Source organism: Sander lucioperca, chromosome 4 (genome assembly GCF_008315115.2).
Source record: "Sander lucioperca isolate FBNREF2018 chromosome 4, SLUC_FBN_1.2, whole genome shotgun sequence".
NCBI classification, from domain to species: domain Eukaryota; kingdom Metazoa; phylum Chordata; class Actinopteri; order Perciformes; family Percidae; genus Sander; species Sander lucioperca.
The window spans coordinates 37,803,169-37,829,021 of NC_050176.1; the positions used below are offsets into that span (position 1 = coordinate 37,803,169).

At 40.2% G+C, this 25,853-nt stretch overlaps 1 protein-coding gene across 11 annotated transcripts in view; it reads right to left on the reverse strand.

The window, feature by feature from the left end:
• The window catches only part of LOC116046942 (teneurin-3), a 293,082-nt gene that overhangs the window by 186,443 nt on the left and 80,786 nt on the right, over positions 1-25,853 (reverse strand). For 7 of the 11 annotated variants that reach the window (XM_031295416.2, XM_031295415.2, XM_031295413.2 and 4 more), the window contains one exon: positions 7,336-7,527. The exons of the other annotated variants lie outside the window; for them this stretch is intronic. In XM_031295416.2, coding sequence (XP_031151276.1) covers positions 7,336-7,527 — 192 coding nt within the window. The remainder of the gene's footprint in view (positions 1-7,335; positions 7,528-25,853) is intronic. 11 annotated transcript variants of the gene reach the window in all.

Below are 25,853 nucleotides of genomic sequence, written 5' to 3' on the forward strand. Positions count from 1 at the left end.
CATTAAACAGGACCTACAACAACGTGTAGGGTGGCCTAAAGCCTTTATACATACCTTTTTATGGTGCATATAATACTTAGCTTTTAAATATATATTTTTCTGGCATATTCATATATTTATACATCATGTTTTAATGTTAAAATGTGGCACTGTAAATCCTTAAACTTAACTGTAGCTGTGGATGGCTACCTAATGTCAAGCTTAGCTGTAGGCCAGTAAGGCCATCGTCAATGTTGTGTCCATTAAAATAATATATATCTTTACTACTAATATGTTGGATTCATGTTAATGTATATTTTCAGACATTATTTAAAAAAAAATAAATAAATTGAAACCATCAAACAATAATTTGGCGACCCCCCCTCTGCAGCTACCTCCTGTTGAAGATCTCTGACTTAAAGTATATCTTATATAATATATAATCAATATCACCTTGCTTATCTATAGTTAACGTTAACCTAAACTGAATGTAATGAGACATGTTGATCAGATCAGAAACTGTCTTAATTAATTAATATCCTGTCTTTTAATGGACAATTTTGATTTGATTGCCAATTATTGTTTGTAAGGCTTATCCACATTACATAAGCGTACCCTCCAGTCTCTTACAATTATAATACACAACATCTGGGTAAATACATATCAGATAGCCTGAGATCAGATGAGTTATACTTGCATATGGTAATGAAATGGTAATTATAAGTCACAGTAAATCAGAATAGACGTCCTGTGGCAACATGACCTGGATCTTACTGGTGTTGTTTTAAAAGACTTTGATTTTGTGGCTCATAAATAATGAGACAAATAACCATTTTCATTCTGAGGGACTGACACGGATTAAAAGAATGGGTTGAAAACAAATTCAGAATGAAAACTGTGAGGACTATGAGCTTTAGTGATCAACAATGCTTTCACAGGTTTGTTTATGATCCATCTTGGGATTTTTCTGTCAAAGTGAATACAGTTGTGTCCCTCAGACTAACAGCAGTGCTGTTGAATACAAGGAGAATGCAAGAGGAAGCCTTAGCCTGAGGTAGCACTGTGAATAAAATACAGAAATACATTGTCTGTATCCCACCCTGTGTTACACTCTGAGGGAGAAAAAAAACAAAAAAGGCTCATTGTAAACATTGTGTGTTGTGTGTGTGAATGACAGAGAGGGAGATAAACATCCCAGCTCAGACTCTACTGTCGTCAGGCAACGTTTGGCTTCCAACTGCATGGAGACACCCATAGATTGATACAGCGCTGTCATATATGTTTGCTTAAGATCTGCTTAGTTCAAACAGCAGCAACACCTTCATCTGCATACCTTTCATTTACACTCTTAAAGGGATGCGTCAGTTTCAACACTAGCTTTGATATGCAAGCACCCATCTACCCATGTACCACATCTACAGTATGTGATTACCACAACCAACTGCAAAATATCTTTTTAAATGAATAAATCAATTACATTTTCCAAAAGTGTACAAACTTAAAATTAAACTTAAAAATACACTGTATAGCCATACTAGATTGGTTTAATGAATTCTTACTCATAAAGTGCAGATTATATCCATATTTAAAGGGAATTAATGTACTTTTCTGAGGATGTTTCCATGTTTTATGATGCACACCTGCAGCTTTAATTACTGTAGAAAAACAGGGCTCACTCAATAACCAGATTCACAGGTACAGCTTAAAACACAAAAATGAGTTCTTGATTAATGACTGGGAAAAAAAGAACGTTGCAACACACGCAAAAGCACCCCTCAGGCTATGTTTACTTGTGTTATCATTTGCTCGGACCGCCAAGCAAAAGGTGATGAGATGGTCGAGGCCCGACCTCTCTATATAGGAAAAAAACAAAACAAAAGAAACTCACACCCGTTGTAAGACTGCGTAACGTTCTTTTTCAGTTAAATAGAACTAGCCATCAGCAGCAGGAATACTGTATGTGCATTACATTTTGTACAGTTGTAGTTTTTGCTGTAGCACATACTTTTTACGCAGCGTTTGGCTACTTCCATTCAGTATTCATATTTTCTGACACGCTACCAGATTCTACTGTAACAGTAATTGACCTTCTGTAGTATTTACAGCATAGTGGAATTGTTGTGCACATGTATGTTCACATGACTAATGCAAACTTTTAAGATATGTATTTAAAAACACTCAACAGTTGTTTTTAGATGTTTTCTAAAATAACCCTAACCCTTTGTACACATACTTGATCTACTTGATCTATTTTTTTCTGGGTGGGTTTGGTGGCTCCTACAAACACCACTACTCCACTTGTGATTTTTAGGGTCAATCTGCGTGTGGTCCACCATCTGCCACTGACCTGGGCTGAGCAGGAAGGCAGCACAAGTCATTCTGGACGTCAACATTGCACTGTGCTGTTTGTTCCTGACCTACAACTAGAGATAAAAAGAAAAAAATCCAAGGCACTCTTCTCCAAAATTACTTAAAAAGCCTTTATTTTACTGGCTATGACAGCCTTCGTCAGGGTGTCAGTGCCGCTACGCGTACGTTCTCTATCATGAAATAGCCAGTAAAATAAAGGCTTTTTTTCTTTTTCTCTACATTCAATTGAATTCCTGACCCCAAAGAGCACCTTCAAGCATTTGATTGAACTTCCTGAGCACCCTGGACTTTGTTGTCTTTACAACTAGAGTTCCGATATTGATACCAGTATCGGAAAAGTCTTCGATACTACCTAAAATGCTGGTATCGGAAAATACTGGAGTTTATGCTCCAATCCTACCACGTAATTTAGCCCTGAAGAAAATCTACTTTAAAGTAGTTTTATTTATATTTTTTTCCGTTATGACTGACTGTCAAACTGGATAATAAAAGAAAGTTCTATGGCGTTCATTGTTTGTTCATATTTCACAAAGAGTTTAACCTGATTCACGCCGAACAACAAAGATAGAAATCACATCGCATCCATACAGGGATAGTAGTATACAGCTGTTAAAACATAATAAAATATATGACACACTGGTATGGGATCAGTACTCTGTATTGGCCGATATGCAAGTTCAGGTATCGGAATCGGTATCGGGAAGCAAAAAATGGTATGGGACCATCTCTACAACTGTTACAGTGCAGCCAGGTTCACAGAAACCTCACCATGATACTCACATGTAGAACACTGTGCACCTGATGCAGTATTAAAGTACATTTACTATGTGTTGTGGTGAAAAAATAGGGCCCATGGGGTGAAACAAAATGTTTTCTTAAGACGTGATGTTCCAGCACAATTTAAGTTGATAACCTGTGTCTTCTACCAGCCGTACATGTTGCATGTACATCACCGTCGCAATAGGGAATGAATGGGACTGGTGTGGTATATCTCTATGTGTTTTCTTCTCTGGGGCTTCTACCCTGAAATCCATTTACAATGTAGTGCAGCAAGGCACATTTTCAGAAAGTGTCTTTATGGACTGAAAAAAGTACTATTTCCCTTCTGTCTCTGATGCTTCCTACAGCACTTGGTTGTCCCAAACAGCCAATAAAATGATGTGTTCCGAGGGAAGAAGGTAAAAGAAAAGCCTAGATTCTCTCTGTCCTTCTCACATTCTGTGTTTTGCCCCCCCCTGCTCAGTTTTATCCTCCTGTAAACAAGGAGTTTAAACAAAGTGGGTTTCTACATTTGTGTGTACGTCATTTATGCACGCCAAAGGCCTCTCGTTTACTTTGCATCAGTGCTTGACTTCCTGCAAAATCACTGGTGCAAAGAAACGAGAAGCGGAGGAAAGGACACAGTGATATGAGCGGATAACAAAAGAAAAGCATGTCTAAAAGTGCAGGAAGTGGTGAGAGCGATATTTTAGATGTTTGGCTGAACATTGGTTGGTTAGGTCAGGCTGGGACTGCTTTGGGAAAAGAGGACCACACACAAATCCACAAACAGCCATGCATGCACAACCTTTCAGAGCTGTTTCTGATTATGTTTAGATGGCAATGTATATATGAGGAGACGTCTGTCTGTCTCTCTATTTCCATCACTCCATGCAGCTGTCTTTCTTTTTCTCACTCTCCTTCCTTTGAAATCTCCTCCCTCTGTATTTCTCCCTTTCATGCCCCCTCTCCTAATGGAAGTCTGACTCTAATTGTGGTTGTCCTAGTTCCTTTCTTCAAGCCATCACAGTCTGTTTCCTATCAAACTCCTGACTTTAAGAAGACCATGATCCAGGGTCATTGGCCAGCCAACATGACTCTGCATCTGGTGCTTGTCAACCACCACAGGCACACAGGTCTCAGATCAGCACTCTGATTTGAACCAAACTTGGCCCCTGTGGTCCCAGTGGTTCAAACAGCCAGACTAGGGTTTCATCCTCAACTTTTGCAGCCTAATATTTGCCATGTGGAGAGATACCAGGAGCAGGCCTGCTGAAATAAGCTCTTATGGTTGGACTGCGATCAAAAATGGCAGCTGTCTAACCTTGGTGTGTCAACTTTTGAAATGAGAAATAAAAATATGGTCTGCACACTGCACTGATTTAGAATTGTCCGTTTAGAGAGTTACTGAGCAAAACAAAGTAGCTTTATTTGACCTGAGTTTTGAAGAACTCCACTAATCACCCCAAAAATATTGATCTAGCCCAAATTTCATCTGAGTCAAGCCTCTGAAACTTTCTGTAGGACTTCTACTAGTCCAACACAATGGAGACTTTCCACAATGTCCCAGCACTTCGTTCTTTAGTGACACAACCTGGTTCATTATGATCCAACATCATACTAGCAAAACAGCTGTCTGTCCAAACCAACTGATCTACAATTAGGCTAGTCTACATCCACGACGTTCCACTTCCGGGATTGCTCCGTTGCCACCGGAAAATTTCTTTGTGTTGTAATTCTAAACTCTGATGAATTTCTGAGGACTATGGTTAACTGCTCCTCAGATCTCTGCAGGGTAAATCCAGACAGCTAGGTAGACTATCTGTCCAATCTGAGTTTTCTGTTGCACAACTAAAACAACCTTTGAATGTACACATGTTCCACCAAAACAAGTTCCTACTATTTTGCAGAGGCACCGTGGTAGCGTCCGGCACGTAGCGCTAGTGATGGTCAAATGAAGCTTTGCGAACCACTGTCTTTATTTTCTGAGCTCACTAGATGGCGCTCTCTGTTCAACAAAGGGTTGAAAACACACTGAATTGCCATTCCTTTAACCTTTTGATTTGAACAGAGAGCGCCATCTAGTGAGCTCAGAAAATAAAGACAGTGGTTCGCAAAGCTTTATTTGACCATCACTACTTAGCACCACCCAAGACGATTGTGATTGGGTTAAAGAAATGCCAATAAACCACAGCACGTTTTTCTCCCATCCTGGAATGCTGTGTGGACTCACAGCGCTGTGGAGGAAGGTCTGGTAAGAGAGACTACAACTAGGCCAACTGAAACAGAAAACACTTTCAAAACAATGCGTTTATCACATGAAGACCCACTAAAAGCAAAGTTTTGCTAAATATTAATCAATGAAGTTAATAAAAAAATTCACACAAAAACTCAGTGTTCAGTTAGGTAAACTGAACACTGAGTGTGAACTACTGAACATCTCCTCTGTAGATCAGGAAAGCCATGTGAATTGTATTCAACATGTGAATGAAGACGTCATTCCCCCCTGCTGAGTCTGTATGGGTAGCAGAATCATAGTCATAACCTTACTAGGTACATTCAAAAGAACTAAAAGATACATACAAATTTCAGGTAGACTTGGAGAACAAGTATCAAAGCTTGCAAGCGTGGCTTAATAGACCCCTGATCATGGCTCCTCCTGCAGCCAAAATGTGCCACTTTCTAAACAGCTGTTTCGCTTTCAAAATGTTCCGCTTTCAAAATGCCTCCCATAAGTTTTTCCAGACCCACATTTTGTACAAACTAATAAATACTGAAAATCAAACTGTCACAGTTATATTTATCTTTTTTAATTCACAGATTGCTGACCTTCTCTTGTACTCCCAAACTTAATTGGTCTCTTTTGTGTTAATATCTGTCAGTTGCCGTCCAAGAGTAGATCAAATGTTAGGGTTTCGTGTGATAAGACACAGACACAGACACGAAAGGAAGGAAAGGTTGGAAAGAGATGGAGAAAGTGGTGTGATTCCCACCAAGACTGGCTGATTACATGAGGACAACCATTGGCAGCGTACTGGAATTAATCAGAAGTTCAAACCTCAAATCTGCGCTGCTTTCCAAGTGTCAAGAGTGATCTCAACAGTTATCATAAGCAAACAACATGAAAAACAGCCACAGTTCATATATGGTGGAGTCAGCAATAGACAACAACCAGAAAGGTAGTGAGGGAGGGGAAATAGTGGAGTGGAATGCATTGAATTGACCTGGTGAGGTTATGTCTGTCTTACAAAATAACAATTACTGACCTACTCAGTTAAAGACCAATTGTCTTCTTTGGCTACCTAGTTACCTGATACCTGGTCTTGCTTTGCCAGACCTTCCTCCACAGCGCTGCAGAGGAGGGTCTGGTTAGTCCATACAGCATTCTGGGATGGGAAAAAAATGTGCTCTGGTTCATTGGCATTACTTTAAACCAATCACAATCCTCTTGGGCAAAATAGCCTCAGGAAGGAACTTGTTTTGGTGGAACATGTGTACGTTCAAAAGTAGTTTTAGTCGTGCAATAGAAAACTCAGATTGGACAGATAGTCTAGCTAGCTGTCTGGATTTACCCTGCAGAGATCTGAGGAGCAGTTAACCATAGTCCTCAGAAATCCACCAGAGGTTAGAACGCCAACACAAAGGAAGCGGAAGGAAACGGACAGCTGGCCGTAAAAAGTGAAATGCGGCGGAATTTCAGTTGGCAATGGAGCAATCCTGGAAGTGGAACGTCGTGGATATAGACTACCTAATACCTATTACTAGTTCAGAAGAATAATGGAAAAATATGAGCAGGTATCTGAGAATTCAGAGCATGTTAACACACATGCTGCCAAGCATCTCCTGCAGCAGCTGGATGTTTAGATGGAGACATGGGAAAGGAATTGCAGAAGAAAAATCCACGAGCTCTAATCTCACTTACACACGACAGTTTAAGTCCAAATGCAGACAGATAATAATATCCAGTCTTTTACAAAGGATTAGGATTTGACTGATGTGGGTTTTGCAGACAAAACCCTCTTTTGTCTTTTTTTGGATGAAGGAAAGATTACAAATGTTCATCATTCATGTTAATAAAATGTCAAATGTCAATAAAAAATATAATTTAGATTTTTCTTTTGTTGTTTACAAAAGGGACGTATTAACCCAATAAATCAGTCAAATTCCAGTTCAAATGAATGTAGTCTCTAAAAAGGTTGCTAACGAAACAAAGTAAAGTCCCTTTACCATGTGTTACAGGTAAGTACAATCTGGCTGCATACTCCTCTTCTCCTTCCTCCTCCTCCTCCTCTTCCTCCTCTTCCTCTGAGTCTGGCTCAGCCACGTCGCCTAACAACTGGTTGCCATGTGGATTGGCTGATTGTGGATGTGATTGGTCAATGACAGATGATGGACAGGAGGGGGAGGGCATTGGAGAACCTATAAAAGAACACAACCAAAAAAAAAAAGGAATGATGAATGTGAATAATGAATAATGGAAAAAAGCAACAACAACAACAGCAACCAAAAATCTTGAAAAAAGACATGAGTGGGCAATGAAGCATGGTGATAGTGTGACTAAATCCTGTGGTATGAGACTGATGGAGCTGCAGCAACTGAAGGAGAATTCCTGGGTTGGCATTGCCAAATGGAGTCACAAAGAGAGCACCAACACTCCAAGCTGTTTCCATAAACCTGCACAAACACTATTTATTCAGGACTCTGTGCCTGGGGGAAGTCCTGCAGTCTTTAACCTATCTATCCTCCTCGTCCCTCGTAAATCGGTTGGGTACCGGTTGGGTTTTTTCCAATATCAGTGCTAAAACGATATTTTTAAAATGGTGCCAAAATGATGTGTGAACCGATACTAGAAGAAAAAGAACCACTAGATGGCAGAATAGTACTTTACAACAACATTGAATACACCATCAGCTTACGAGGTGCAATTGAAGGCACCATTAAGTCCCGTCGGTGTTGTTTCTCTGACAACTCGGACTCCAACAGTGGCCATGATGTTGCTAGTCTACTCTGTGTCTTTAGCTGCAGACTGTTGTACGTCCCGGGGTTGGAATCCTTTCCAGTGAAATACAGCCACACGTTAGACCGTTTAGCTTTGAGCATTTTAACCGTGTTTAAGCCAGCTACTAGCTAACAGTAGATGCACGATGTTTCGGTTGCCTGTAACATCCGTTTCGGAGCACAGGAGAGCAGCGCAGGCATTTAATTGAAATCTGTGTCGTCATTCGGTAGATCTAGTAGATACCGGCCGTTTTGGAATATATATATATATATATATATATATATATATATATTGGCACCGGGTTTCAGTACCCAACCGTACTCGTTATCCCTTGCATTTAAAGGACAGAGAGAACTGGCTTCAGGTTTTTTGAACAGGCTGAGGTGTCAGTCTGTGCATCAGGCAGTGTTGGCTATATGTTGTGCCTGTGTGAGACTAGACTCACAAGCAGAGTGTACAAAATCAATTGTGTATCGATGTGGTAACCTTGGCATTTAGTGTCTTCTGAATGTTAAAAGGCCCCGCTCTCTATTTGCATATTTGTGTTTTGGAGTTTCTCTGTGTGTGTTTAGCCCAGACAGATAACTCTGTACAGCCTTGCATTCCATACAAATGTGCTAGCCCAAAAGAATGTAATTAGTTATTGAAAAGAACAAACACATTTCATTAAGAGCACTTGCCATGTTGGCTGGCTTAACAGATAAAAATGTCTTTCTAAATCTCTGTATCTCTCACATTTGCAAGCAAGGAGGGATAATTGAAATACACAATCGATGTTGGGTTATTTGCAGGAGAATTGCAATCTTGTTTGGCTGAGCCTTTCTATGCTGAGAATGCAACAAGCAGCTCTGTCCCTTTCTCTCTAAAATCTGTTGTATTTAAAAAAAAAAAAAGGAACAACAAAATGGTCAGAACATCACCCACTTTATATATATTGCTTTCATATGCATGAGTTGAGAAAAACACACAGTGAAGAAATATCAAACACACAGCCAGTCTTTTCCCTTCCAGCTATCCTGTATCCCATTCTGGCATGCATTTGGGGTTTGGCAGTTTTTAGGCTAAAAGTACAGCGAAGTTCAGCAGGTTGGTGCAAACACATCCAAAATAACATGATACAAATTGCTATTTAAATATTTACTAGAGTGGCTTTTCTTCCTCTTCTTTCACTAAGATAGAAAATCACATGATTTGGAATTTTCTATTAAATACCCAAGTCTCACTCTCTCCCCTAGAGTCATGTTGTGGATGGGAAAGAAACAGCCCAGTGGTGTTTGCTTGGGAAACAGGAACAACATAGGATTAGAGCAACATGTGGCCAACATTAAACAGCAGATACGGCCCACTGGTTTGACTACATACTTGTGCACTGCATTGGTTGTCTATGGGAAGCCCTTCACCTGGATTAATCCTCCTGAGACATTTGAATCCGTTTCTAAACAAGTACGCACGCATTTTAGTTATATTGTCAACAACAATATCTAAATGCTTGATTTCCTTGGACAGCTTTATTATTATGTGAGCCAAAATACTGCTTTGAGTCTTTTTCACCCTGATTAATACCTAGAGCAAACCATGAATAGTGCATCATTATTTTACACACCTGAATTTGATTTCATATTTGAAATATTTAATATATCACTCATGCCTGCGGGATATTAACAAGAAGCAGCTTCTGTACAAGAAAATTACCATTTGCAATTCCAAAAACTACTATAAAGTACTAGATATTTAAAACCATGTAAAAAAAAACTGAAGAAATACTGTATCCTCCTTGTTCCACAATGACCACTTGTTAGACCAAAACACATTCATTCCATTCTTTCCTGCTGAAGAAAATAATCTTTAAAAACAGGTCACATATATAGTATATAGTTTTGTTTTTTTCAAAAACGTTTTTCCTAAAGCAGCAAGGCTCTCTTGTTTTATCAAACATTGCTCAATCTGGAGGAAATAGGGCATTTGTAGGGACTATTTTCAGCAGTGCATTAATCCACATATGGTGCTCTAAGGAGTATTTTGGCGGCAGGACGGTGTGTGTGGGATTGAGTCCAAATAAACTAAAGTGTGTGCGTTCATGGTAATGAAGGAACATGTCACCCAGTGCAACAGCACGGCTCACTGATGTGTTTTTACAACAATTGAGCTGTATGGCACAGAGGAAGAAGATAGCAGGCTCCGACACTCGCACAAAACTTGTTAGTAGATACGTTCATTGTTGTTTTGGCTCTGCACATGGGATTTGTTGACAATAACGAAAAGTATATATAACATAGATATCAACTGACTTATCTTTCAACAAGGAACAAATAAACACATTAGTGTCATGATTTGAGGCCTTTTTTTCTTGCGCTCATTCCGAACAGATGGGTGCGACTGAAAAACTGAATATTGTTCCTAGTATGGTGAATGAACATATCCCAGTGCAATGCCTTGCAAACCTTGTCTTTAATGGAAAAATGGTTTTGTTATGTTTTTATGTCACTAAGTTGTTTCAAAGTGTTTGGTACAAAGTGTATTTTTTTTTTTATATATATTCTATGCACAAGAAATTGTTGACGATCTAGTCATTGAAACTAAAAGCAGATTAGGGTTAAGTACTTCCTCGCAATAGAGTAAATGGATTACTATATGCTATGGTCAAAAACCAAACAAAACAAAAGGCATCTGGCAGCCAGGAGTTCCCACACTGAGGAGCTACACATTTAGTCGTTCAAGGTCTCAGCCAGGATAAAGTCTCCGCCAGCGCCAAGAAAAGAGAAATGAGGATCTCAGTTTCCACATAATCATACAACACATGAAGCAATTACTGCAGCGAGTGTGCGTGCGTGTGTGTGTGTGTGTGTGTGTGTGTGTGTGTGTGTGTGTGTGTGTCAGAGAGCAGGCAATACAACCATAATTTGCTGGTTTATTCCTACAGAGAGTGGTGGTGTTTGTTGTGCCAAAGGGTTTGGATTCAGATCTGAGTCAAGTCTACTCTCAGTCGTCCAGCTGATTAGCCAGTACTGCCTAAAGGACACACACATACACACACACACACACACACACACACACACACACACACAGCTACACATGCATAGGGATGCCTCACTACATATTAACCCCATTTTAGACACATGCACACGCAAACACACAAGGATCCTAAACACTCTTGCAGACAAGAGCTATTAAACACACAAACTACATGAGCAAGTGTAAAACCAGATGAGAGTGTATAAGAAATAATCCATCTACAAGCCACAAGGTAGGAAGAGTGGTAGAATAGAAAATATTGAAGCGTGTTTAGTGCTGACCGATAAATCGTATTTTAATCGTCATCGCGATATGAACATGTGCGATGAACACATCGCAAAAGACTCCCTGAAATGCGATGAATAAGAAACAATATTTTATTTAGGGATGGGTACCGAAACCTGGTATTACAAACAGGCCCGGGGCTAAGACTGTAGTATTTATCATCAAGCTGCAGCCTCTCCCCTGCTCTGTTTCAAGCTGAGCTCCACAAAAACACACACAAACACACACACACACACACACGCTACTGTAAGTAAGTGCAAAAAAACCTTCACGAGTAAATAATACAATACTTTATCAATACATCTGTTCAACAAGCATAAACATGGAGACAGGCGGTAGGAAACCATTTTTGAATCTGCTCTGTTGCAGTCTCTCATCCATGGCTGTTATGTTTGAACTAGCACTAGAACTAGCTCGGCTTATTGCAAATTGTGACAAGCTAAAAAAAAAAAGCTGTCTGTAGGAAGTTTTAACTGTTTGCCACTTGTCTTACAGTTTTTTTCGATTGTTAAACGACAGTGGGCACAACTGAAGCCACATGTGCAAAACTCTAACTCCAGTCTGCATTACCAACAGTCACCTGAACTAAACAGTTCACATCTCCTGCAAAACTCATTCACAGCAACACAAGTCTTAACACACACGTCTCAGAGCAGGCTCAGTGCAGCCAAACACTCAGAACAGTACATAGTACACTCTACAGAAGTTGTCTTAATCACATTGGATGTCTGCATCATCTCTAAATACTAATGAATGTGGTGTTTCCATTCCATTTCATCTTCATTACTTTCTGAAAAACAGTAAGAATGCAGCAAGGTATAGTGTTTTTCACTTTTTTTTATAGCTGTGTAATTAACCTCAGACATCTTACCTGGACATGTTGGTATCTTTGCTGTTTCTCTCAAACGGTACAGTGTATAATTGTCTCATTCTTATTAGGTGTTTGTATATATATATATATATATATATATATATATATATATATATATATATATATATATAAAAAAGGCTTTCTGATCTTTCTCTGTATAAATACCGTATATGTTCACTAACTAGTCTAAAACAAGACACCTGCTCAGGCTTTCAGCTCAAATTCCAATCAGCAGTGTTTGATAGGCACCAGACTGAAATCTATTCTGTTTTGAATGTGTGGTTCACAGTTTAGACAGCAGTGTGTTAGCATTTGAACAAAGTGCTGTAACTCCACTGTGTTGTGCACGTTGTGGTTAAAGTGATGGGATAAGTGTGTAGAGTTTTGAAAAATGTGTTCAAGCGAGGAAAAACAAACTAGAGTTTGCTCCACATGAACTGCTGCTGTGCAGACTGGAGTTAGAGTTTTGCACATGTGGCTTCAGTTGTGCCCACTGTTGTTTAGCAACTGTAAAAAAACTGTAAAATTCGACAAATTCTTATAAACTTAGCTGCTTTCTGAGATGAACCAGCCCCTCCTCTCTCTTATCACTATCAATAAATATATAATTTCAAATATTTACACATACAGACTCAACAGCTGGGACAGAAAGGCTGCTATTCATTGTGAATGGGAACTGGCGTTGCAGGCCAGCGCCACATGCTGAGCTACAGAGCTAGAGAGAAGGTGCCCGGCAGCACTACAGAGGAAAGATGGGAAAAGCAGGTTTTAATGGCCGCAGAAACACAGGAGTTGTTTACTCTGATCCACTTGTGGGGAGCGCTTCCAGTGCGGATACAGGACCGCAATGCTGATCAGTCTCTGCAGCTCTGCATTGCTGTTTATACCGCGAAAACAAAAGAAAGGATTCTGTACTCTGGAAAATAAACTGTATAGTAATGAAAAAGTTCCTTGTGTGTTGATCGACAGATATGTCAGCCATAAGTGTCCAGTCGGAGCGGAGTACTCATAGAGCTAAAGCATTATGGGAGACCTACTACTCTGTCACAGCGTTAGCCTGCCATTAGCATGCTGGGCAAGATTTCCATCTCTGCTGCTCTGACAAATCTTTTGTCTCCGTCTATAACAAAAGCATAACGTCATCATAAAAGGTCTTTGCTGTTCGATCCCACCAATAGTTGCCATTCTTGGTAGCTCTTTTTTTCTTTGGCCTATGTTTTCCCTTAAAATCCACCTGCATTGTTCTGGCGTTTGGGGAAAAAAAAACCTCTTGGTTGACATTCCCTGTTTCTTCCTTCTCTCTCAGTCTCTGTCGATCTCCATATCAAAGACATCCTGGTAGAACACATTGTTACTGGGATTACAGAGAGAGAGAGAGAGAGAGAGAGAGAGGGAGAGAGACACACACACACACTGAAATATTGCTTTTAGGCCTAAAGAAAAACCTTACCTACTTCAACTCTAACTCATGGAATTCTCTGTCCACCACACTGTATTCACCAGCTTCTTTTCTTTCTGCCTTACCACAGTAAGTGTGTGTGTGTGGGTGTGTGTGTGTGTGTGTGTGTGTGTGTGTGTGTGTGTGTGTGTTTACATAATATAAACAGTACATTAAGTGTTTGTGTGTATGTGTGTGTATAATGCTACTGCAATGTATGGAATGGATGTGTTCGAGGCACACATCCTCAAGTTTGCATGTGTGTGTATGTGTGTGTGTGTGTGTGTGTGTGTGTGTGTGTGTGTGTGTGTGTGTGTGTGTGTGTGTGTGTGTGTGTGTGTTTGCGTGTGTGCGTGTTGTATTAAATGGGTCACAGGCAGATATTGTGATTGTCAAAAGGTCCGACGCAGCTGTCCAGTTTGCCCCGTGGGGACACGGTGTTGAGCTCGGCCATGATTGCCTGGGAGCCTGTTGTACTGGCTCAAGACAATATTCTTTTAAGGCTCTGATCAATGGAGTAAAAATAACTTTGCAATGAAATACTCAGTCTGTCAAATGGCTAGGTGCCTCCTGGCATCTCTCCGCAGTGCCTGAGGGAACGAGGTAACGCTGCATTCACATCATGAGGGAATAACCGGCAGAACAACTTGGCGCTTCAAAGACTTGGAAGTGTTCTAATGTCTGAAGGGAAGCCACCAAGACAGCCGAAATGAAATTTGTAGGAGGGTTTGTTGCTCCGGATGTGCTTTTATTTTCACACTCAGCCCACATGAATGTAGTTATTATACATTTTGATTCATTTTGAAAGGCAAAAAAACACTGAAATGTCTTTTAAGAGTCACAAAATAATGAGTAATACATTGTTAGAAATGAATGGTTTGAAATTAATTTGGTGATCCGATTACCCAGCAGACATGTATAAAGTACTAGAGACCCAGACTTGAGTAAACGTACAAGTGCTCTATCAAAAAAGTGACTTGAGTAGAAGTTGAAGTGCTCTTTAAGCACCCCACTTAAGTGGAAGTACTAAAGTAGTCAACATTTTCTGTCCAAAGTACTGCAAGTAGTTTATTTTAAAATGTACTACTCAAGTAATTGAATTGAAGTACTGAAAGTAAAAGTACAAGTATTGTGTTATGTAGTTATTAAAGAAAGCAGTCAAAAGTTTGAATATCATATAGGACTGCAACTAACGATTATTTTCATAGTCGATTAATCTGTCGATTATTTTCTCGGTTAATCGTTTGATCGATAAAAATGTCAAAACATGGTGAAAAATGTGGATCAGTGTTTCCCAAAGCCTAAGATGACGTCCTCAAATGTCTTGTTTTGTCCAAAACTCAAAGATCTTCAGTTTACTGTCACAAAGGAGAGAAGAAACTAGAAGATATTCACATTTAATAAGCTCAAATCAGAGAAATCTTATTTTTTTTAATAAAAAAATGACTCAAACGATTAATCGATTATCAAAATAGTTGGCGATTAATTTAATAGTTGACAACTAATCGATTAATCGATTCACTGTTGCACCTCTAATATCATATTGTTGGAGTTCAACTTTTGACTTGGTAGTAAGATGGTGCGTTACAGGCAGTCACAAGCTGTACATTGCTGGATATATGAAGGAAGTTTCTGAAATAAACCCGAAAAAGGTACATTAATGTCACAGCTGTTATAACTACTATTATCTGATATAACAGTGGGTTATTAATCACTTATTAACAAATACTGAAATAAAATGTACAATTATCACACTGTGGAAGTAAAATGAACATCCTCTCCAGCACAGTAACAATTAAAGCCCCAAAAAACGTATCACACACTAGCTAGTAACATGTGTGATGTAGTGGAAAGTTAGCAAGCTAGCAAAATACAGATAAACTAGCAGCTTCACTTCACAGGGTGAAACAGTACTCATTGCAGACTGAAACAACTCAGGAATAGCTTAATCTGCTGCAACAATAGCTAAATAGAAAGAGTACAAACTTACACTTCTCTGACTTCTGAACAGGCAACCGCCGTAATGAAAAGAAACGCGAGGTGATCTCGGGGATTTCTTACGTAACTAACATAGCCGTAACTACACACACTGTAACCTACACAGTCTCCATAGCGTGAGGAATTCACAACAGTAACAAGTAACGATGCAGCACATAAAAAATGCATTGGAGAAAAAGTATTAAACTCAAAGAAAATATGTACTCAAGTAAAAGTGGAAGTAGAAGAAAAAAATAATACTCCAGTAGAGTACAGATACAGCCTTTAAGTACTTAAGTACAGTAGTGAAGTAGTTCTACTTTGTTACTATACATCTCTGTAACCCAGTAAAATGTCCGGGGAATAGGCTGCATTTGTCTGCTATGGTCAAGAAAAAAGGTAGTTATGTTTTCTCGTTACCACCGAAAATCGAGGAATTACAGTAACGTGTTATGAGAGAAACACTTTAATGGCGTGTTCCCACCCAGATGCAATTACATACAAAGTCAATGCAAAGACGCGAAAGGACGCAAAATTTACGGCATTCACGTTAGGTTAAATATTTTAACTAGAGTGAGAAATGCTAGACAGCGTCCACGGCGCTGCAGAGGAGGGTCTGGCTAGTCCACACAGCGTTCCGGGATGGGAGAAAAACGTGCTCTGGTTTATTGGCATTTCTTTAAACCAATCCCAATCGTCATGGGCGGTGCTAAACGCCGGACGGAGCAACGGTGCCTCTGCAAAATAGCCTCGGGAAGGAACTTGTTTGGGTGAAACGTGTACATTCAAAAGTTGTTTTAGTTGTGCAACAGAACAGGACAGATAGTCTAGCTAGCTGTCTGGATTTACCCTGCAGAGATCTGAGGAGCAGTTAACCATAGTCCTCATAAATCCACAGGAGTTTAGAACGCCAACACAAAGAAAGAGGAATGAAAGGGACATCTGGCCAGAAAAGAGTGACATCCGGCGGAATTTCCAGCGGCAACGGAGCAATCCCGAAAGTGAAACGTCATGGATATAGACTACAGCGCAAGTAATGACAGTAAAACACAAATGATTGCAATTAGAGATGGCCCGATACCATTTTTTGCTTCCCGATACCGATTCTGATACCTGAACTTGCGTATCGGCCGATACCGAGTCCCGATCCGATACCAGTGTGTCATATATTTTATTATGTTTTAACAACTGTATACTACTATCCCTGTATGGATGTGATATTATTTCTATCTTTGTTGTCGGTCTGGCTCAGGTTAAACTCTTTGTGAAACATGAATGCCCCAGAACTTTCTTTTATTATCCAGTTTGACAGTCAGTTATAACGGAAAAAGAACATAAATAAACTACTTTAATGTAGATTTTCTTTAGGGCTTTATTACATGGTATTGGATCGGTGCATAAACTCCAGTACTTTCCGATACTGATACCAGCGTTTTAGGCAGTATCGGAGCCAATACCGATACTGGTATCAGTATCAGAACATCTCTAATTCCAATATGATCCTGCGATCAAACTCACGTGATTAAAGTGACGCAAATATTCACTTCGCATTGGTGTGAACACAACAAAATACGACCAGGGCAAAAAAAGAAATGATGGAAAGGAAGGAAGTGGAGGAGAGCATAGTGATACACTTACTCTTAGTTCATGGAAAGAATCAACTTCACACCAAACATAGAACAGACTTAATGACACTGCACTGATCCTGGACAATGATCACTTCATTCAAGTGCATCTCCTACCTCCATTACTGAAATCAATGCTGAGGAAAGGACTGACAGGAGGCAACTGAAAACTCACTGGAAGTGCTTGTTTCTTATTGTTTGATTATTGAGACAAGAAAAGGCTCAAAGCTGCCACCTGGACTGAAGAACAGTTGGAAGTATGACTAACGGCAAAGCCAAAACTAGTCCATCTCTTCTCAAACCATGGAGAAAAAACAAGCAAACAAACATAACAAAGCTGCAAGCAGTGCAACAGGCACATTCTGTTGCATGACTTATTACTTATTGAGAATTTTCCCTCATGTGGCTTGTTTCTTGTGTAATTATCTTATTATCTTGTCAAATGTTTGCTTCTGTGGAGGCAAAGTTAAATATAGTCTTGAAAAGCAAAACTTCACTGCAGTCCTTCTGTTGTTTTTGAAGAGAGTGCTGAAGACATTTGTTTGACAAAAACAGGACATATTTGGGGCCCCCTGTGTACTTTAGCAATGACTGGTTTATGAAAAAATCTGCAGAGATTTTTAACCCCCATAGCCTTGTCACACAAAACAAGTGCAACCTTAGATCTCACCAAGCTGTTGTAGAGAGAGAGAGTGTGTGTGTGTGTGTGTCTGTATGTTTTGAACACCTGGCTCCTTCAGTGCCTCCTCATTCTTCATCCCTGCTTGGCTTGGTTTTGGCACGCACACACACGCACGCACACACACACAGAAATCAGCTCGCTGTAGTGTCCTGAGATAGCTCCCTCTGAATTCTCTCTCACTGTGTTCTTGGCCTCTCTCTCCAGTCTTGTTCTCTACTTTTTATCCCTTCTCCTGTTTTCCTGTGAACTCTCGTCCACACTGGTCACCCCCAGCTGTGCAGCACAGTGGTTGTGTGTACTTTGCTCTGTAATGTTTCCCTGGATAAATCAATAACAGCTACATTCACATTGTAATGCAAATCGTCACAAGTAAGTTACTAAATCTTGACACTAATTGCTTTTTAAACTTTCCCTGGAAAAAAAATTAAGGACAAAGGAAAGTAGAAGAAGTAATTTAAAGTTAGGATGCAATATACTACAAAGATGTTTACATACAGTACACAAATGTGGGGTTTCCTGTTCTGTAGCTAAACAGCATGCATGTGCAGAGGACTGATAGTGATGATGATCAATAGCAGTGGCACAACAGTCACTTCACCACCTGCTCAAAGTTCTGACACAAATCATCACAACTCACTCTTTGGACAGTATTGGAGCCAAGCAATTTTGTAAAAACCAACTCTTCACAGACTGGAGTCTCAACCCCATTGCACCAAATTTATTTGAGGAGGAAGTGACAAAAATGATGACTTTTTGACAAAATAACTTAAAAAATGTGGCACTTATTAAATACAAACAGCACATCAACTGATAGTCAAACATGTATTAAAGTAAACTTAGTCAGATGAATGAAATATTACAGCTGATCGTTTCGTCAATGGCTAGTCTCGCTTTGCCAGATCTTCCCCCACAGCGCAGCGGAGGAGGGTCTGGCTAGTCCACACAGTATTCAGAGATGGGAGAAAAACGTGCTCTGGTTTATTGTCCTTTCTTTAAACCAATCACAATCATCTTGGGCGGTGCTAAGCTCCGCACGGTGCCTCTGCAAAATAGCCTCGGGAAGGAACTTGTTTTGGTGGAGCGTGTGTACGTTCAAAAGTTGTTTTAGTCGTGCAACAGTGACGGACATGGGTGAAAATACATGCATTCAGCAGAATTTCCTGCGCCACCGGAGCAATCCTGGAAATGGAACAACCGGTATGACTGTATTTCCAGTCACAGACATCCTTTAGAAGAGTGCCGGCTGTTGGACGTATTTACAAACAACTTGGCATTTTCAAACTATGAACTGAACCCATAAAGTTTAAAATATGAAACGTGCATTGGACTAAATATGTTATCAACCATTGTTTGTTTAATGAATTAAACTGAAAACAACTAATGATGGTTTTTGGAAGTTGTGTCCAATTTTGGTTGATGGTTCATTAGCATTTAATTTATTCGGTTGATTAAATTACATTTAATTAAAAGGTGTTTTTTTTTTATAGTTTTATAGATAGTTTTTCTTACTTTCACCTTTAATGCAAATCACACAGACACACACATATACAAGTAAATACACATGCACACATGGACATTGTAATCCTACGTACAGTAGTAGTACAGAAGTAGTACAGAAGTAGTAGTTAAATGGCCACCCAGCAGTTAGCTATTGGTATTCTGTTGGTTGATGTAATTTCCCAGCACAGAGGAAAAGAAAAAGACAACATTCCTGTTGTTGTGATCATACTGAGTGAAGCGGAGATTATGGCTAAGAGGCTGCAATCAGAAGACACAATTTCTCCAGATGTAATGTTTGTCTCAAATGATTTGCTTACGTTTACATACTCAATACCTTCTGTTGCATTATGTGCCTACAGTACATGTCTGGTTTAATGAGCCATATGTCTGATTGAGCCAATTTTCCCTGACTCCTTGTGGACTCCGTGTGGACCATTGCAAAACACATTATTGTAATGCACAGTGATTCCCAACCAGAAATCTATCGCTGCAATAAAGAAACAGATGAACCCCCTGCGGTTCTCTTCTGCAGTTACTAGGGGGTACGTGAAGAGATTGTGGATTAGCTCAGCCAATAAAAAACAAAAAATATATAGCTTGCCATATACTTACGGGATTGTGCAGGTGCCCCCGGATGTCTTTCATTTTGGCCGGATGTCCGTTACCTTTTGGTTAACTGCTCCTCAGATCTCTGCAGGGTAAATCCAGACAGCTAGCTAGACTATCTGTCCAATCTGAGTTTTCTGTTGCACGACTAAAACTTTTGAACGTACATATGTTCCACCAAAACAAGTTCCTTCCAGAGGCTATTTTGCAGAGGCACCGTTGCTCCGTCCAGCGCTTAGTACCGCCAAAGACGATTGTGATTGGTTTAAAGAAATGCCAATAAACCAGAGCACGTTTTTCTCCCATCCCGGAATGCTGTGTGGACAAGCCAGACCTTTCTCTGCAGCGCTGCGGAGGAAGGTCTGACAATGCGAGACTAAGGCAGAGCTAATGCAACTGCCAACTGTTTGAATCTCTGGGAAGTGAGATCCAAAAACACACCTACAATTAACGCTTATTGACATAGAGACAAGAACCAAATGAACGAACCGGAGATCTTTGAGATTATAACTTTAAATACCATCAAGTGTAACATCAGTTTAAATTAGCCTATTTGTTCCATGACTAGTAGTTTTAATGAAGAGCTACTTAATCTCATCTGATTGGGCCGTGGGGTACGTTGGACAAAAAATTGACAACCACTGAGCTTGAGTGGTTCAACATGTCGTGCTGTGAAAAATTGACTATTTAACCGTCACACTGGCGTCTGATTAGATGCACTGGGCAGTTAAAAATGCAGTGCAGTGACGTCAGCACACTGCCATTACCCCATGTACCTGTGGGTGTTAGCAGCACTGAACGTTCTAATTCTTAAGCAGAACTTCAAGGGTTGCATTTTAGTCTGGACAAGCAGAAACAGAGACCTTTGAAAAAGATGACGCAGACATACATGTTCTCTCCCTGATTGGGTCTTATCAGCAACAATGTGCTCTTTCCTGATTCATCACGTCTCTATCACGTGACCGTTTTCCGGAAGAAAATAAACAACGGGTGGTTAATTTAACATGGATAACTAATTAGAAGCGTGTCTGACCTTGTTATCAATGCTATCAGCTGTTGTGCAGTTGCATTCTGCATTTTACAATATAATGCTACTGCTGCTGCCTATTATTCGAGCTGTTTGTGACAATTCCCATGTCCAGTGGTGTTATAAGCACATGCAAGCCTAGCACAAGTGAATGGTCTATGACTGTGATATGTGTTTTCAAGTGTTAGTGTTGACAGAGATTAGTTCTAAAACGGTACAACAATGTTCCTGAGGACGGAGAAACTCTGTTTTAAAAATGAAAATGTAGTAGTGTGGATGTAGCCTAAGTGTATTTTAATAATACATCTCCTAAAGTTATATTCAGAATCGCCCATATCAATGACTTGGGACACTAAACATATCTTGAGAAGCTATTCCATGAGGAATGAAGTATTTCTCACCTCAGACTAAAACAGAACAACACAGTAATGCTGAACTCATCGACCTTTGTCTTCCATGTCCCATCCATTCCCCCCTGCATTGTTTCCTGTGTGGGTAGATAATACTGTGCTGGAAAGGACTCCACCGGTAACAACGAACAATACTTGAAGCAATTATTGGCTATTGCTTACAAAAAGCTCACCATAAAGTGTATAAAGAAATAGTTTTGATATAATTATAACAAAGTAAACCAACAGAGAATATATGATGTTTCAATCTGTGTCAATCACTGATGGGAAACGGCTGATCTGACGGCTGCAGTTTTACACAGAAAATGTGGCTTTACACAGAAAATGTGGCCTGTAGCTGCTCTGAAAAATCAGAGGGTTCTCTGAGTCATAACAGTTAAATATATATATATCTACTAACCCAACTGAAGAATCTATTTGTGTGTTCTCAGTGCATGCAGGACCTTGAAGTTGAAAAGGGAAGCCATGACTCTCTGATGTATGTCTTCATTTACACAAAACGGGCAGTTTAGGCATGTTTAACATGAGTTTGTGAGAGGGAGACCATCTCTGTCATGGTAACCAACATAATTTAGGACTGGGAGGATGTGTACGTGTGTGGTTAATTGCCACTGCCTAGCGTTATGAGCCAATGTCCAAGTGCATGTGTGTAGCGCGCCATAAACAAGGCGTCAAGCCAGGCCATCGAACACATGCTAATTAGATGAGGGCTGCATGCTCCCTCGCCCTCCTCCTCCTCCTCCTCCTCTCTCTACACAACACACACTCACAGACCTACCCTTCCAACTGAGGCTGGACAATGACAATTAACTGTACACACATAAATCCCTCCCATCATGTACCACACACACACACACACACACACACACACACACACACACACACGCACACACACGGACAGCTATAATTATGGTTCAGTGAGGCGGAAAAGAAAATGATAAAGAGTACAAATCTTGGCCGTGGAGACAGATGGATAGGTGGGTATAGAAAGAAAAGACCAAAAACAAGGATCTCAAACTTAAGTGGGCACTCAGAAGTTGGTCTCCTTCACTCTCCATCCTTCATTATCTCTGTCTTTCTCTTTTATGAGTCTGTGAGATCATGTTGGCCTTTTGTTCTAGTGGACTATAAGCTAGTGTTAAGCTAGTATCTCCCCTGGGAACAGTTACACTAACAACCATGATGACGGAGAGACACATGCTAAAACCATCGAGTCACCCACCCAAAGGAATACAATCCTGTGAGTGTAAAGGAGAAACAGATTGTGAGAGAACAAAAGAGAAACTTCCACCACATAAACTCAACCACTGTTCTGACACTTTTATTGTCAGTTCTGATTTGATTTTAACATTGTTTTGATTTCTGCCCTGCTCTGATTGGTTTAACATTGACCAACTCGGGGCAAGCAATGACCTTAACAAATCATGTCAGAAAGGCACAGCGCCAGAATGGCTAGGCAAAACCTGCCGCCTGTGATTGATAGGATCTGGCAACCAGACTAATCCAGGCTCTAGTGTTTTGCATAACAGGTGTTACATTGCCAGTGTGAAAAGGAAAAGAAATGTAGAGCAATCACAATGTTCCATGACATAGGCCTACTCAGGTGTATAATCAACACACACACACATGCCAAGATGAACACGTAAACACACACATACCCAGGGTGTGTCCTGTCCCCTGACATCAGTTTTTTCCTGCTAATGTGCCCTTAATGAATGGAATGATTTTTGTGTGCGTGTGGTTTAAATTAGGCCTATCCATAGGGGACACCCCAACAGAGAGCAATACATTGCCTTCTGTTTCAACAGCCACACTGTCTACCTCCTCAGAGAGCGCAGAGCAGCCAGCCAACCAAATCTCCTAATCTCTAAAAGATGAAGGCAGGAAGTGGAAAATAGCGAGATCAACACCGTAGATGTGCATCTCCCTGTCTACTAATTGTTACGCTTCTCTTTTCGTCTTTGTCAAGCTGTCCTTAAAGAACAAATCTCTAAAGGACTTTAGAAGAATCTTCAATTATACAGTCTATGCATCAACCTCTGGTTGTGACATAGGAGGAGTTACTTTGGGCGTCCATGGATCCAAAACTAAATGTCCTGTTCAGTGTTCATTTTCTGCATAGACAATGCTGGGTGACTGACAATTGGATTGCGTACATAAAAGTGTAAGTCAAGTTTACACTTTTTAGAAACCTGAAAATACATTCACGAGTTCATATTTGAAATGGGTCAATTTTAGATGCATATCGGCATTGATGGAGCTGGGTTTTGGGGATAGTGAATCATGTTTGCAGCTGATGCCGTGGCCCTGCTCAACACTCTGCTACGCCCTGCACAGCTACAACTAGTATTTGTACTCATAGTTCTACATACTGTATTGTTTCTCTAATTACCACTGTTTATCATACCAACTGCTATAATTATTATGAATCACATTTCTGTATATCTTTATTAGTGTCTCTGTATCCCAACCCGCAGCATCAGATGGCAGCCCAGCAAGAGTCTGGGTCTGTCTGAGGTCTCTGTAAATTATAGAGTGTGGTCTAGACCTCTATCTGTAAAGTGTCCTGAGATAACTTGGGATGTCTTGATTTGACAGCCTCTCACAGCTGAGGCTCACAGGTATCATAGAGCTATCTGAAATACCAAACTGGCAGAAAAAAATAATGATTTCTCAAAAACAAACCTATACTAATTACAACGCATGGCCTTAACATAAATTGTTGTAAATTATCCAGCTCTCTCCAAGATGTACACGATAAACAGGTTTTAGCATCAAATACTCAAAATCAGACTGAGAACTTGGGAGAGCCGCCGTTTTGCATTGATGTACAGCATTCATACACACAGAGCTCCACCAGAGGAGAGGAGGAGCTATCCATTACTCCACTGACCAGGATGTGTCATGGCATGAGCAAGGGCCACACTCACAAACACGCCCCATGTTCACAGAGTAGTAGAGCTCCTATAGGGCCTACAGCAGTCCATTTTTGAGTCCTAAAATGCAACAGTGAGTTTCAAGCTTTCAAGCAATGAATTCCCTTGGCTGCAAAGTAAGCGGAGTGCCCGACTGAGCCAGGAGCACCACAGCCAGGGATTGAATCCAAGTCCCTGTGGTGTTGGGAAATGTTTGCTTCTTCTGCACCGCCCGGCCACCCCTCAAAACCCGGATGAGCTACTAGAGTTTTCTTCTGTGACATAATTCAAACCAATACACATCCCATTTGTACATGTTGGAGCTTTTCTTTTCTTTGCCTTGACGCAATATATAAATGGGTTTTGAGGTCAGTTGACTTGTCGTAACATCTCTTGTCATTACACTGCTTTAATGCCCCTGAGCTCTATCATATCCTGATCTTTTTTAGTTTACTTATATTCAGTAGTTTGTTTGAAATTATAGTTCATTTTTGGAACAACATGACACTTTAAAGTTACTTTATTTTTTCACAGGTTAGCCTACATATTATTGCATTTAATATTATCCACATCTACACTTTGAAACATGCTATGTTGTATGTCTGTGTTATTCCATGTATCGTAATATGCCTTACTGTAAAACCAACTGCATTGCTGGGAAAAAATAAAGTTTAAAATAAAGAGAGCTGAAGCTGAAGTTGCTAAGGCAGTATTGTGGAGTGCTAAAGATATTCAAATGTGAGCCAACTGAACTGGAATATTTGTCAACTCCTTTTCACACACACCTGATTGTGCTTACTGAGTGCTTACTGAAATGATGCCATATAGTTACTTCCTGCACAAAGTCATTATAAGATTTACAGTCAAAGTCAAAACAATTAAATAATAATGTTCTACTAAGTTCTTTATTACTAAATCTGGGACATGTTTATGGCCTGTCTACATGTGTGTGTTTCAATCGCTATGTGTTGCATCCACTTATTTTATCCTTCAATTTCTTATCGTAGCTTATCAACACAATAGATGAAGCCTGAATCCATTAACATGGACAGTGTGAGCAGCCAACTGGGCCCGAGGCAACAGAGAGGCCAGGAGATGGCTGCTTCAAGTTGCACACAGAGGAGTCAACTGTGTGTGTGTGTGTGTGTGTGTGTGCGCGAGTGCGTGCATGTGTGTATATTTCTGAGTACAGTCAGCCATGCTTTTGTGCATGTGTGTGTAACCTGCAACAAAAAGGAGCAGTCCCGTCACACAATAGTCTGCTGAAAACACAGAAACAAACCAGGTCACACTTACACAGTAATGCGCACATACACACACACACACACACGCACGCACGCACTCATATACTTCCTCTGTGTATCTTGAGTGACTGCTCTGCTTTTGCCTTAAGGCTAA